This window comes from Neoarius graeffei, chromosome 2 (assembly GCF_027579695.1).
Source record: "Neoarius graeffei isolate fNeoGra1 chromosome 2, fNeoGra1.pri, whole genome shotgun sequence".
Taxonomy (NCBI): domain Eukaryota; kingdom Metazoa; phylum Chordata; class Actinopteri; order Siluriformes; family Ariidae; genus Neoarius; species Neoarius graeffei.
This window is the reverse complement of record NC_083570.1, coordinates 45,511,992-45,524,606: the sequence shown is the minus strand read 5'-3', so window position 1 is coordinate 45,524,606 and position 12,615 is coordinate 45,511,992. Positions and strand designations below refer to the sequence as shown.

Here is a 12,615-nt window from a genome sequence, read left to right as displayed (position 1 = left end):
GAGTCACCAGTTAACCTAACCTGCATGTCTTTGGACTGTGGGGGAAACCGGAGCACCCGGAGGAAACCCACGCGGACACGGGGAGAACATGCAAACTCCGCACAGAAAGGCCCTCGCCAGACGCTGGGCTCGAACCCAAGACCTTCTTGCTGTGAAGTGACAGCGCTAACCACTACACCACCGTGCCGCCCATGTCTGTAATATTGTTATATAATTTGAAAATAAGCCCTGTGATGACCTGGCGACTTGTCCAGGGTGTACCCCACCTTTCGCCCGTAGTCAGCTGGGACAGGCTCCAGCTTGCCTGCGACCCTGCACAGGATAAAGCGGCTAGAGATAATGAGATGAGAATTTGAAAATAAATCACAGACACAAAAATTGTCAGCCCTGATTTATCTCTTTGAAAGCCTTAGGGGCAGCTGTAAATTATGAGAACAGTTTGACTCACCCTTCTCTTAGCATCTGCACTGTTGAAGCACTGGTTTTGTATGAAATTTGCAGCAGAGATCTGCATTTCCTGGTTCTTCTCAGTCAGGAGATTTACAGCCATCCTCATCGTCATCGGTGCATCTTTCTTTCTGCTTCTGTGCAGCACAAACACAAAGATCTTTTCCAACTCGAGCAAAAATTTATTTTAATAGTTAAATCCCTTGGTGAGTAAATTTTATTCCTCGTCAGATTAACCAATCAAGAATTAAAGCTCAGGAACAACTGAACTTCTCAAGCCTTACTTTAGAGTGTCAGCTGTTGCTTCTTGCTGTTTGGCCACTGTCATTTTCGTTGTGCGTGCTCTGACCAGTGAAGGTTGTCTTCTCACTGTCTCCTGCCTCTGCCTGTTCTCCTGAGCCACAAGGGACATGTTCGGTGGTGCAAACACTGCATCTCCTTGCAGACTAGTTGCTCTGCGAATAGTCTGTTTCTTACAAAAGACCTTCTGATGCGGTGCACTTGAGATGACGTTTGAATTGTCAGGTAGGAAGACATCATCAAGACTGTCGTCAAAGGCAGGACTGATAGGAAGCTGAAGTGTAGCGAACGGCCGAGTGGTTTGGAGCATCTCGGAACAGGCGGTGTTCTGCGAGGGGAAGGTCCCATGGAGACGGTCGACTGAACCCACAGCTCGCATCACAGGGAGAGTAAGACCTGCAGATCCCCAGGCGAAGTTGATTCCTGATGAGCCATATCGACACATCCCATACTCTCCGCCATTAACCCGAGGAAACCGCAGACTCGCCCAATGAGACTTATTCATCCTAAACGAAGATCTACTTCGTCCTGAAGCATCGTTATGGTTCAAAGGCGTGTGGAGCTGATGTAAAAATGATTTCAATTTAAATTTAGATGCAAGACGTAAACTGTATTATGTCTTAATTTCAAAAGAAAGCAAGATTGTACCTTCATAGCGCTACTTCTGAAAGGTGTGGTACTTGTAAATTGGCCGCTAGATGCACTACCTGTGAAATTAGTCACAGAGTGAGACCCAAATACAAAATTCATAACCAACAGTCAGGTCCATAAGTATTTGGACAACAACGCGTTTCATAATTTTGCCTCTGTACACCACCACAGTGGGTTTGACTTTCAGCTTAATTCAAGGGGTTTCGCAAAAAATAATCGCATTAACTGTTTAGGAATTACAACCATTTTTACAGGCTCCAAAAGTAATCATACAATTGACTGATAAGCAATTTCATGGCCAGTTATGGTCTGTTCCATCATTTCATGACAAATTAAAGGAGAACTGAAGGCAAATTTTTTATCATCAAAATTCTATTTCTCTCATTTTATTAAATATCGGAATGCATTTCTGACAGCCATTTTGTCGCTGCTATGGCAAGTTATGAGTGTTTGAAATACGCTCTGTAATATATCAGTCCATATGTCAAAGCAATGGCTGTAAACGAGATTCGCTGAGACCTGTGCGAGACATCGTAGGACGGAAGTAAAACGTACAGCGGAAATCAAAGTGACCAACATCAGCCAACGCTGTCAAAAGACGCGCGCGCCCTCTTTCGAATGCTGACGTAATCAAGCCGGAAGTTGTTTGTTTTGATAGCAATCAGGAAAGTTTGAAAAAAGTCGGCAGTAATCGTCATTTAAACTCGTTTTTGTGCAATAATTCGTTTGGAAAACAGTTTTTAAAATGGCGGCGCTGACACTTCACATTTCGAAGTCTCGCACAAGTCTCGTGAAGGTCGCGCGGATAAGTGACGCCTGCCGTGGACCAAATTCAACATAGCTAAAAGCCGAATAGCCCGATAAGTAGAATATTTAATTGCAATTAGTTGCCAATACGAGTCACGATATAAGGTTACTAAAACCGAAAACGTAAGTGAATAACACGTTAATTAAGAAATAAAGCAAGTTTAAAAATGACTTCAGTTCTCCTTTAAGGAGATGAAAAGGTTTGGAGTTGATTCCGAGTATTGAACTGCCATTTGGCGACTGTTCAGGCCATTATTAAAAAAATGTTCTGTTTCCGGTCCACCGGCTGGGTGAGTGCCGTTTGTGCGGTTGAATTTTTTTTTTTTAACGCCGGTTTTTCGACATTTTTTTCGGGTTCGTAAATCTAAAATCGAACTTGACATTTCCGCATTCCCAGGGCTTTCCACTAAGGCTCATACTAGCCAGCCATGACAAATAAGTAGCCAGCCGGGGGGAGTAAACACAAAATAAACTCCTGTGCATGCAGTTCCCAGGATTAAATGTATTTTCCACAGACCATTTATTTATTCACTTTACTCAAATACAAAGTAAAATGGCAGTAAATCTTCTTTCTTTTCTTGCGTATTGCATCATGAGGCGTTCCTGGCTTGTAAATCTCTTATTTTCGGTGCATGACCCATTCACGCAGCTGAGTGCGCGCGCACACCGCATGTCGGGGCGCGGATGAGTTACTCTCCCTTGATCAACGGTTCAGTTTGACATTGTCAGTCCGTTAGATAAACATTTAATTTTATTAAAATCGAAAATTTAATATTTAGAGCCTGTGGGCTACAAAAATAGTCATTAAAGTAGCCGGCTGGACTTAATTGCGTGGCCGGCAGCCGGCGCTTGTGGAAAGCCCTGTCGAATCAGCTCTGCGCATGCGCCGTGCGGCACAAAAAAACCCGGCAGCCACCATGAAGGAAGGAGATCCGGAGTTTTCAAACATTTGCTTAAGTGTGAAATCGCAAAATGGTATTCTAGCGAACAACAAAATAGTCAAGATTCAGAAAAACAAATCATTCAGTGATCATTTTAATAGTGTAATTTCATCCGAACTCGGCCTAACGCTCGATTTAGAACTACAAAAAGTCCGTGTGTCGGACATTTTAAGTACCTTTGTAAAAAAGTTTTGCAGATGTTGCAGTCAGCATTTAAAATGCTAACTTAAGGTTTTTGTACAAGTTTCAGTTGATTAAACTGTCATATTTTATTAAATGTGTCTGCTTTTGTAATAAAAAAAAGTACTGAAAGAAAAAGCAAACAGCATTGCGATTTCTTATCCATCCATATATAATAAAAAATAAATAAATAAATAAATCCCTCCCTCCCGACTGAAATTTTTTTTGCCCACCCGGTGGACAGGAAACGGATTTTTTTTTTAAGGATGGCCTCATGAGAACTCTCAATATGCAATCCAAAAGAGGTGTTAATCAGAGGCCATCATTAGGCTGAAAAAACTAAACAGACCCATCGGTGAGAGAGTAGAAACCAAAATCAGTGGCCAAATCAACAATTTTGTACCTTCTTAAAAAGAAGGACTATACTGGCGAACTCAGCAACACCAAAAAACCTGGAAGACATCTCAAGTGGATGATTGTAGAATTCTTTCTTTGGTGAAGAAAAACCTCTTCACAACATTTAGCAAAGCCACGAACACTCTTGAGGAAGCAGGCGCATCACTATCAAAGTCTACAATCAAGAGACACCTTCATGAATGCAAATACAGAGAGAGGTTTACCTCAAGATGCAAACCACTGGTAACACTCAAGAACAGGAAGGCCAGATCTGACTGATAGAAAGCCTACAGAGTTTTGCAAGAGTCTTTGGACAGATGACCTTTGTCCTGGTTCCCTGTTGGTGGAATGACCTTCCCATTGAGGTCAGAACTGCCGACTGCTTGACCACCTTCAAGCACAGACTGAAGACTCCCCTCTTCAGTCTGCACCTCTCCCCTTCTTCCCTGCCTACTGTGTAACTGTGTTTTGGTCTAGACCAGGGCTTTTCAAAGTGTGGGGCGCGCCAGAGTTCTTCGGGGGGGCGCAACGTGAGGAAAAATAAACCAGAATAAGTTACTATTGCGGACATTTAGTGAACTTCAGCTAGCCTTTGCCAGAGACAAAATGGATCAATTTTTAGTACCTAAAGCTACAGTGAGTGAGGAGACAGAGTCTGGGCCAAGCAAAAAAAAAAAACAGAGCCTCCAGGATGTTGTGATTTGCAACTTCAACGCAAATTCAACCAATCCCCGTGAATTCAGGGCGGTGTTGCAATTATATCCAATCACCGCAACTTTCCTGCAAATTTGACCAATCGTTGGCGTCGTCTTGAGGTGACGTCAACAAACTCCCTTCCGCCTTACTTCCGTGTATATGTTCAAGAGAAGCAGCATGCGCGCAGTGTTGCCAGATTGGGCGGTTTCAAGTGCATTTTGGCGGGTTTTGAACATATTTTGGGCTGGAAAACGTCAGCAGTATCTGACAACATTGCATGATGTGCGAGTCAGTGTTTATACAGGCTTAAATTCTGTTACTGAAAGTGTGTAATGTTTACAGTGAAGGACTGTGTACACTTTATTTTTTTACTTAATACAAGAATTTAATGGATGCCAACATTTTTGCCAAAATGGTATTTTATTTTCCATTGTTTAGGCAGCTTCAGCATCATACTGTGAGATTCTGTTCAAATTGTTTTTTTTTCTTCTATGAAGACTGAGCCATTTATTTTATTAGTTTATAATTATTGTTTAATTTAGTCTTCAGGAGAGACTGCCTGCACACAGTACTAGTATTATTTTTTTTTCTTACATGAAAGCTGAGGCATCACACATCACATCACATTATCTCTAGCCGCTTTATCCTTCTACAGGGTCGCAGGCAAGCTGGAGCCTATCCCAGCTGACTACGGGCGAAAGGCGGGGTACACCCTGGACAAGTCGCCAGGTCATCACAGGGCTGACACATAGACACAGACAACCATTCACACTCACATTCACACCTACGGTCAATTTAGAGTCACCAGTTAACCTAACCTGCATGTCTTTGGACTGTGAGGGAAACCGGAGCACCCGGAGGAAACCCACGCGGACACGGGGAGAACATGCAAACTCCACACAGAAAGGCCCTCGCCGGCCACGGGGCTCGAACCCAGGACCTTCTTGCTGTGAGGCGACAGTGCTAACCACTACACCACCGTGAAGCTGAGGCATTTATATTATATTTTAAGGTAACTTCATGTTGTGCTGTGAGGTTCTCTGCACTTTAACTTTTGAACCAACAGGTGCATTTGGATAAGGAAAGCCTATTTTTCTGCATTTTTGTAGTCCTGCTAATCTTTTATATTGGTAAAGTTATTTATAGGACCATTTCTCAGTGTCTTTTGGTTTTTTTTAAATCAATAGTTTTTCAGTAATAACTTAATATTTAACATATCACTCAATTTTAATCACAAAAAGAGAAAATCGCAACAATTTCTCGCAACTTTCACTTCCTCCCGCAATGTAATCGCAACAAAAACCTAAAAAACACCGCAACCTTCATCGCAATTTTTTGGAAAACCCCTGCAACATCAGACATTTTAGCCCGCAACAATCACAAAAAAGGCCTGCGGAATCCTGGGGGGACTGAAAAAAGAAGGAAGTATGACCACGATTATTTAAAGTTTGGATTTTCCTGGACTGGATCTGAAGATGCTCCACTGCCACAGTGTGTTGTCTGCCAAGTGGTGCTAGCTAACGATGCTATGAGATGTTTCAAACGTGTAAAACAAGATGTTTTAAAAAGCACAGATGTTTAAAATGTGAAAAAGAAAATGTGTACAACAACCATTTTTTTAAATACGAATGGAACATTAAGTATAGCAACAACAAAAATTGTAAGGGGGGGGGGGCGCTGTTGTTTATTTGCTCTCCGAGGGGGGGCTGACTCTCCCACACTTTGAAAACCCCTGCTATAGACCAACCCAGGCTGTGTACTGTCTAGCCTGGGATTAGCTGTTTGAGTTCTCTATTTTTAGTTATGCATTGTCTTGCAAAAGTATTCATCCCTCTTGCTGGTTGTTCTGTTTTGCTGCATTACAAGCTGGAATTAAAATGGATTTTTAGAGAGTTATCACCATTTGATTTACACAACATGCCTACAACTTTAAAGGTGAAAATTGTTGTTTTACTCTGACAAACAATAATTAAGATGAAAAACCCAGAAATCTGGAGTGTGCATAAGTATTCATCCCCTTTCGTATGAAACCCCTAAATAAGAGCTGCTCTAACCAATTCACTTCATAAGTCACGTAATTGGTTGATTAAGATCCACCTGTGTGCAATCAAAGTGTCACATGATCTGTCACATGATGTCTGTATAAATCAACCTGTTCTGGAAGGACCCTGACTCTGCAACACTACTAAGCAAGCAACATGAAAACCAAGGAGCCTCCAAACAGGTCCGAGACAAAGTTGTGGAGAAGTATAGATCAGGGTTGGGTTATAAAAAATATCCCAAACTCTGAATATCCCAGGGAGCACCATTAAATCCATTATAGCAAATAGGAAAGAATATGGCACCACTACAAACCTGACAAGAGAAGGCCGCCCACCAAAACTCTCAGACCGGGCAAGGAGGGCATTAATCAGAGATGCAACAAAGACACCAAAGAGAACACTGAAGGAGCTGCAGAGATCCACAGCAGAGATGGGAGTATCTGTCCATAGGACCGTTTTAAGCCATACACGCCACAGAGTGGGGCTTTATGGAAGAGTGGCCAGAAAAAAAGTCTCTGCTTAAGACAACACGTTTGGAGTTTGCCCAACAGCATGTGGCAGACTCCCCAAACATATGGAAGAAGATTCTCTGGTTAAATGAGACTAAAATTGAACTTTTTAGCCATCATGCGAAACGCCATATGTGGCGCAAACCCAACATCCTGAGAACACCATTCCTACAGTGAAGCATGGTGGTGGCAGCATCATGCTGTGGGGATGTTTTTCATCTGCAGGGACAGGAAAGCTGGTCAGGACTGAAGGAAAGATGGATGGCACTAAATACAGGGCAATTCTGGAGGAAAATCTGTTTGAGTCAGCCAGATGTTTGAGACTGGGATGAAGGTTCACTTTGCAGCAGGACAATGACCCTAAACATACTGCTAAAGCTACACTGGAGTGGTTTAAAGGGAAACATTTAAATGTCTTGGAATGTCCTAATCAAAGCCCTGACCTCAATCCAATTGAGAATCTGTGGCATAACTTGAAGATTGCTGTACACCAACACAACCCATCTAACTTGAAGGAGTTGGAGCAGTTTTGCCTTGAGGAATGGGCAAAAATCCCAGTGGCTAGATGTGCTAAGCTAATAGAGACATAACCCAAGAGACTTGCAACTGTTACTGCAGCAAAAGGTGGCTCTACAAAGTACTGACTTTTGGGGGGGGTAAATCCCAAACACACTCCAGATTTCTGGGTTTGGTTGTTTTTTTCATCTTAATTATTGTTTGTCACAAAAAATATATATATATATTTTCACCTTTAAAGTTGTAGGCATGTTGTGTAAATCAAATGGTGCCACCCCCCCCCAAGAATCCATTTTCATTTCTGCTTGTAATGCGACAAAACAAGACAAACATCTGGGGGATGAACACTTTTGCAAGACACTGTACTTTATATGGTTGGTTTGTTTCCTTGGCTGCTTGAGTATTGGTATTTCAACAGCATATTACACTAGATATTGCTGTCACTTGTTCAGCTGGCACTAGAACTTTCTTGTCTAGAAGTTCAGCACTTTATATACCTGACTTTTGCACTCTGGATAAGAGCGTCTGCTAAATGCCATGTAATAATGTAATAAGATGAAACCAAGATTAACTTCTACCAGAATGATAGGAAGAGTAGAGTATGTCCACATCATCTGTCCAACATGGTGGATGTATGGACGCCAATGGAACTGATGTTTATTGATGAGTGCTGATAGAAGTAGCAGGATGAATTCTGAAATATACTTTCTGCTCAGATTCAGTCAAATTCTGCAAAACTGACAGGACAGCGCTTCATGGTACAGATGGATAACAACCCAAAATACACTTTAAAAGCAACTCAGAGCTTCTTAGGGCAAAGAAACTGAATGGTCTTAAATAAAAGGTCGAGTCAGTTGACCCAATTCAGCTGCTTTTCACTTACTGAAGGCACAAAGACCACATACATGCAGCAACTGAAAGGAACTACAGTAAAGGCCTGGCAAAGCATCTCAACGGAGGAAACTCAGCATTTGGTGGTGTTCATGGGTTCCAGACTTCAGGTGGTCATTCCCTGCAAAGGACGTGCATCTAATTAATAAAAACAATGCTTATAATTCTGTCAATTACTTTTGAGCCTGTGAAAATGGAGGGACCATGTTAAAAAAAAAGGCTGTAATTTCTAAACGGTTGAAATTCTTTTGTCAAACCTGTTGAATTACAGCTGAAAGTCGACACTTCAATCACACTTTGATTGCTTCATTTCAAATTCATTGTGGTGGTGTACAGAAGCAAAACCATGGAAAATGTCTCACATGCCCCTTTTCCACCAAAGCAGTTCCAGGGCTGGTTCAGGGCCAGTGCTTAGTTTGGAACCGGGTTTTCTGTTTCCACTGACAAAGAACTGGCTCTGGGGCCAGAAAAAACGGTTCCAGGCTAGCACCAACTCTCTGCTGGGCCAGAGGAAAGAACCGCTTACGTCAGCGGGGGGGGGCGGAGCTGTTAAGACTAGGGATGTTAACCGATGACCGTTTGACCAATGGTTGACCGAATCAATGTCAACCGGTTAATTTTTTTTTTGGTTGTCGGTTAAAAAAAAAAAAATCGTTTTGAAGCTGCCGATTTTGGTGCGGAGAACCTGGAATTCTGTGTTGTAAACGCTTGGGGCATGCCATGCGGTGTAAGGACGACAGCTGACAAATCAGAAACACCCATTCAGTCATGTCCCGCCCTCCCGCCCCAGTTGAAGACAGCTGCCACTCGGCGAAAGAAAAGTGTAGACAGGCTTTTTAGCTTACAAATTACTATTCTGTTTTTTTTTTAATTATTAGAAGGCACATGGAGTTTAGTCCTGCCTTGGCCAGTGCATTCTGAAAGTATGTTTCGATCTGTAGCCAACAATGCATGTTATTGCAGATCAGATCTCTCCACGCAAACTAAAGGCGCAGATGCCGACTTTTGGAGGGAAGGGGAGAGAATGAAATGACAGCGGTGTCTGGAGGGGGAGTGACAAACGCAGCTTTTATGTCTGTGAGCCAAGTCGGTGACGGCTTCAGAGCAACTTCAATACCATGCGGTAATGGCGTGTTGATATTGGTAACGGCGTTATAACGATTGTAGCTAATTAATTAGATTACCCGGCGTTATAACAGCCTTTATTTTAACACCGTTATTCCCATCACTGAATGTTATGTACTTCTTCTAGCACTTGACTTATTTTCAACGCCATGTATGAGAAGAAAACAGTAAATCAGAAAGCTGCGCACGTTTTCGTGGAAGCTGCGCAAATGTGCGCAGCTTTCTGATTTACTGTTTTCTTCTCATACTTCCTATGTTTCATGGACTGTAACGGCATTTGCTTATTTAGTAATTTTAATACAGAATTTATTCTGATGAAATTATTCAGACACTCCAACGCCCCCCCTAAAAAAAAAAATCGGATCTGCACGATTCAGCCGTGAAAAAGGCGGCATCCGCCAAAAGGCGCGCCGTTTGCATCCCTGTTTAAACTCATAGGTTAACCGACTTTAACCGGCTAATGAGGCTCGGTGGTCGGTCAAGATTTTTTTTAGTTTTCGCCATCCCTAGTTAAGACCAACAACAATAGCAAGACCGCGAAAGGTCGCCGTTTTTAAGCGACGAGAAGCAGCAGCTGTACAAACACGAAGTCATCCATTATTATTGCTGTTGCTTCTACTTCTCCGTGTTGTTGTTGCTTCGATGTTCGTGCCAAGGTTTATGCAAACGCAGCGACATAACTGACGTATACAGCGACGTAACTGATGTGGCTCCCCTTAGCACCCCGAGCTATGGAAAAGCAAACTGGTTCTCAGCTGGCTCGCAAGTTGAATAGACTCATCTAGTAATCGAACAACATTCCTATCATTCTTTGTTCCATACTTTCAGTGTTATGGGTGTGGATGTGTACATTCAATAATCAATCTATAAATAAGATGATACTAGCGTTATATTTTTACTGGGCTGCCTGGTGGGCCGGCCTACAAATTTTTGCTCACTGACTGACCGAGTACGGTCATGAAACACGCATGCATGAGGAGTCACGCTACACTGAAAAAAGGGAATACACGGTCGGTCATATTCAAAACATTATGTACTTCACAGGCTTAAGGGAATTATGTATAGTTTACATAAATGACGTTTCTCATCAAAACATGTTTATTACTAGTTTGAATTACGTGGAGTGAGTCGTGCTCAGTTGACATGGTATTAACATGATCTAATAACGTTCTAAAGTCTTAGTGTTTAAAGCATGTGTGAAAGAATCATGCAGTAATAAAGGTTGCTATTTCACGTCCCCAATGACCTCAGGTTCAATCCTGCACTGGGGTGAGCAATTTTTTTTTCCCCGGGGCTTTGAATATACAAAATCAAATCATGCTGGATGCTAGAAAAATCGTGTACATGTAACGCAGCTCATTCATGTGAGCAGTGGTGGCTCAACAGTTAGAGCTAGACTGCCTTTCAGATTTTTCAAGTGCAGGTCATAAAAAGAATTTTCCCCGACACCCAGTTATTTTTGTTTAGTGGACCAAAAGCTACTGAATTCGAATCACAGACTTCCAATTTTATTTGTTTTTTTAAACAGAACAATTAGTTAATTTAGAACCATGTGGCCCTAAATTCTCCGCTATTTTTTCCTGCTTCACCGTGACCCAATACAAGATACTACATCATGCATCACATGGTGGGCTTTCCCTGTTTGCGCAAGGCATTGTGGGATACAAATTTGAAACCGGAGAGAAAAATGGAGGACGTGAATGAAACGTGAAAGACCGACTACAGGAACGGAAAGCGAAAACGAAAGACATTATGTTGCAAAGGAAAGGAAACACAGGACCAAATTAATAAATATCGGCGGTCAGCGAGCACCTCGGTGTGATCAGCTGTTCGTTTAGTGACAGAATGATGGAACTGTCAGTGCACCGTCAAAGTAAACCTGTAGATGGCTGTAATGCAACACTGGATCCCAGCTGCTGTAAATCCCAAAAGAAGAAGTTAAATCTGTGCATGCACACATGGACTTCCTCTGTCTGCTTGACTGCACGAAGTGAGTGATTTCATGCACGTTATTTGCTTGGGAATCCCCTCAAATTAAATAACATCCCAGCCATAGAATGACCTGTTTTGTTTTTTTTTAGATATTACAGAAATAAACATATCACAATGACCAAATTTCAGAGGGAACTAAATTTCACCGATTTTATGAACTCGAAATGCCGTCTAGCTTTAAAGTGCACATCACGGGTAAATTCAGGAGCAAGATCAATGTAATTCTCCTATTTTATATTAAACTTTGGTCAAATATCTGTCACATTTTGCGCAATTTTTTTTACCTTGCGCAATACCAGAAAAATTCAGTTGAAATCGAGCCATTTGAGGTGAATTGGTCCGCCTCTGAAAAAACTTGCCGTTTGGATTTCCCGGCAAACATTGATTTTCGTGACGTCGCGTGCGGGACGCCTCCTTCTGAATCCTACGTCAGCGCTGGTTTGTTTATGAGAAAACGACCTGGTGGTTTTCTGCAAATTTCTTCAACGTTATGGCGTAATTATTAAAATGGTTAACAGATGTATTGTAGGAGGGTGCAGCAACACCAATCTTAATGGGATTAGTACTCATTGTTTCCCAAAAGACCGGACAACGAGAGAGAAATGGGAGCGCTTGGTCTACACAGGCTGTGCACTGAAACCGTGCAAAGCTCTCGCAGCCTGCTGGCGCTTCCGCAGGTAACGTCACGAATCTGGCTCCAGACTCCCTTGGGATTTTTCCAGACGATTTTATTTTATTTTTTTCTGCTGTAGACAGATGGCCTTGTGCAAATTTACCCTTCTGGATGAGTGTGTAAAGGGACATACTTTCATATAAAAAAAAAAAAACGAAATTGGTCCAGAATATGCACTTTAAGGCTCTGAGTTACAGATCTGAAGATCATGGGTTCAAGCCTTGGCACTGACAAGCCGACACTGTTGTGCCCTTGAGCAATGCCCTTAACCCTCTCTGCTCCAGGAGCACTGTGTTATGTACCCCCTTGTTGTACGTCGCTCTGGATATGAGTGTCTGCTAAATGCCTGCAAGGTAATGTGAAACCAGTGTATGCAGCTGAATTTACTGAGCTTTTTTTTTCAGTGCAACTGAAGTTCAGTCTTGCTCACCAGCTCACAAACAATGAGT

The 12,615-nt window shown here is 42.2% G+C and overlaps 1 protein-coding gene across 3 annotated transcripts in view; it reads right to left on the bottom strand.

The window, feature by feature from the left end:
- pkp2 (plakophilin 2) overlaps positions 1-12,615 on the bottom strand; it is a 99,932-nt gene that overhangs the window by 74,137 nt on the left and 13,180 nt on the right. For all 3 annotated transcript variants that reach the window (XM_060914310.1, XM_060914311.1, XM_060914312.1), the window contains 3 exons: positions 1,396-1,454; positions 732-1,309; positions 449-584 (listed from right to left, as the gene is read on the bottom strand). In XM_060914310.1, the coding sequence (XP_060770293.1) occupies positions 449-584; positions 732-1,309; positions 1,396-1,454 (773 nt within the window). The remainder of the gene's footprint in view (positions 1-448; positions 585-731; positions 1,310-1,395; positions 1,455-12,615) is intronic.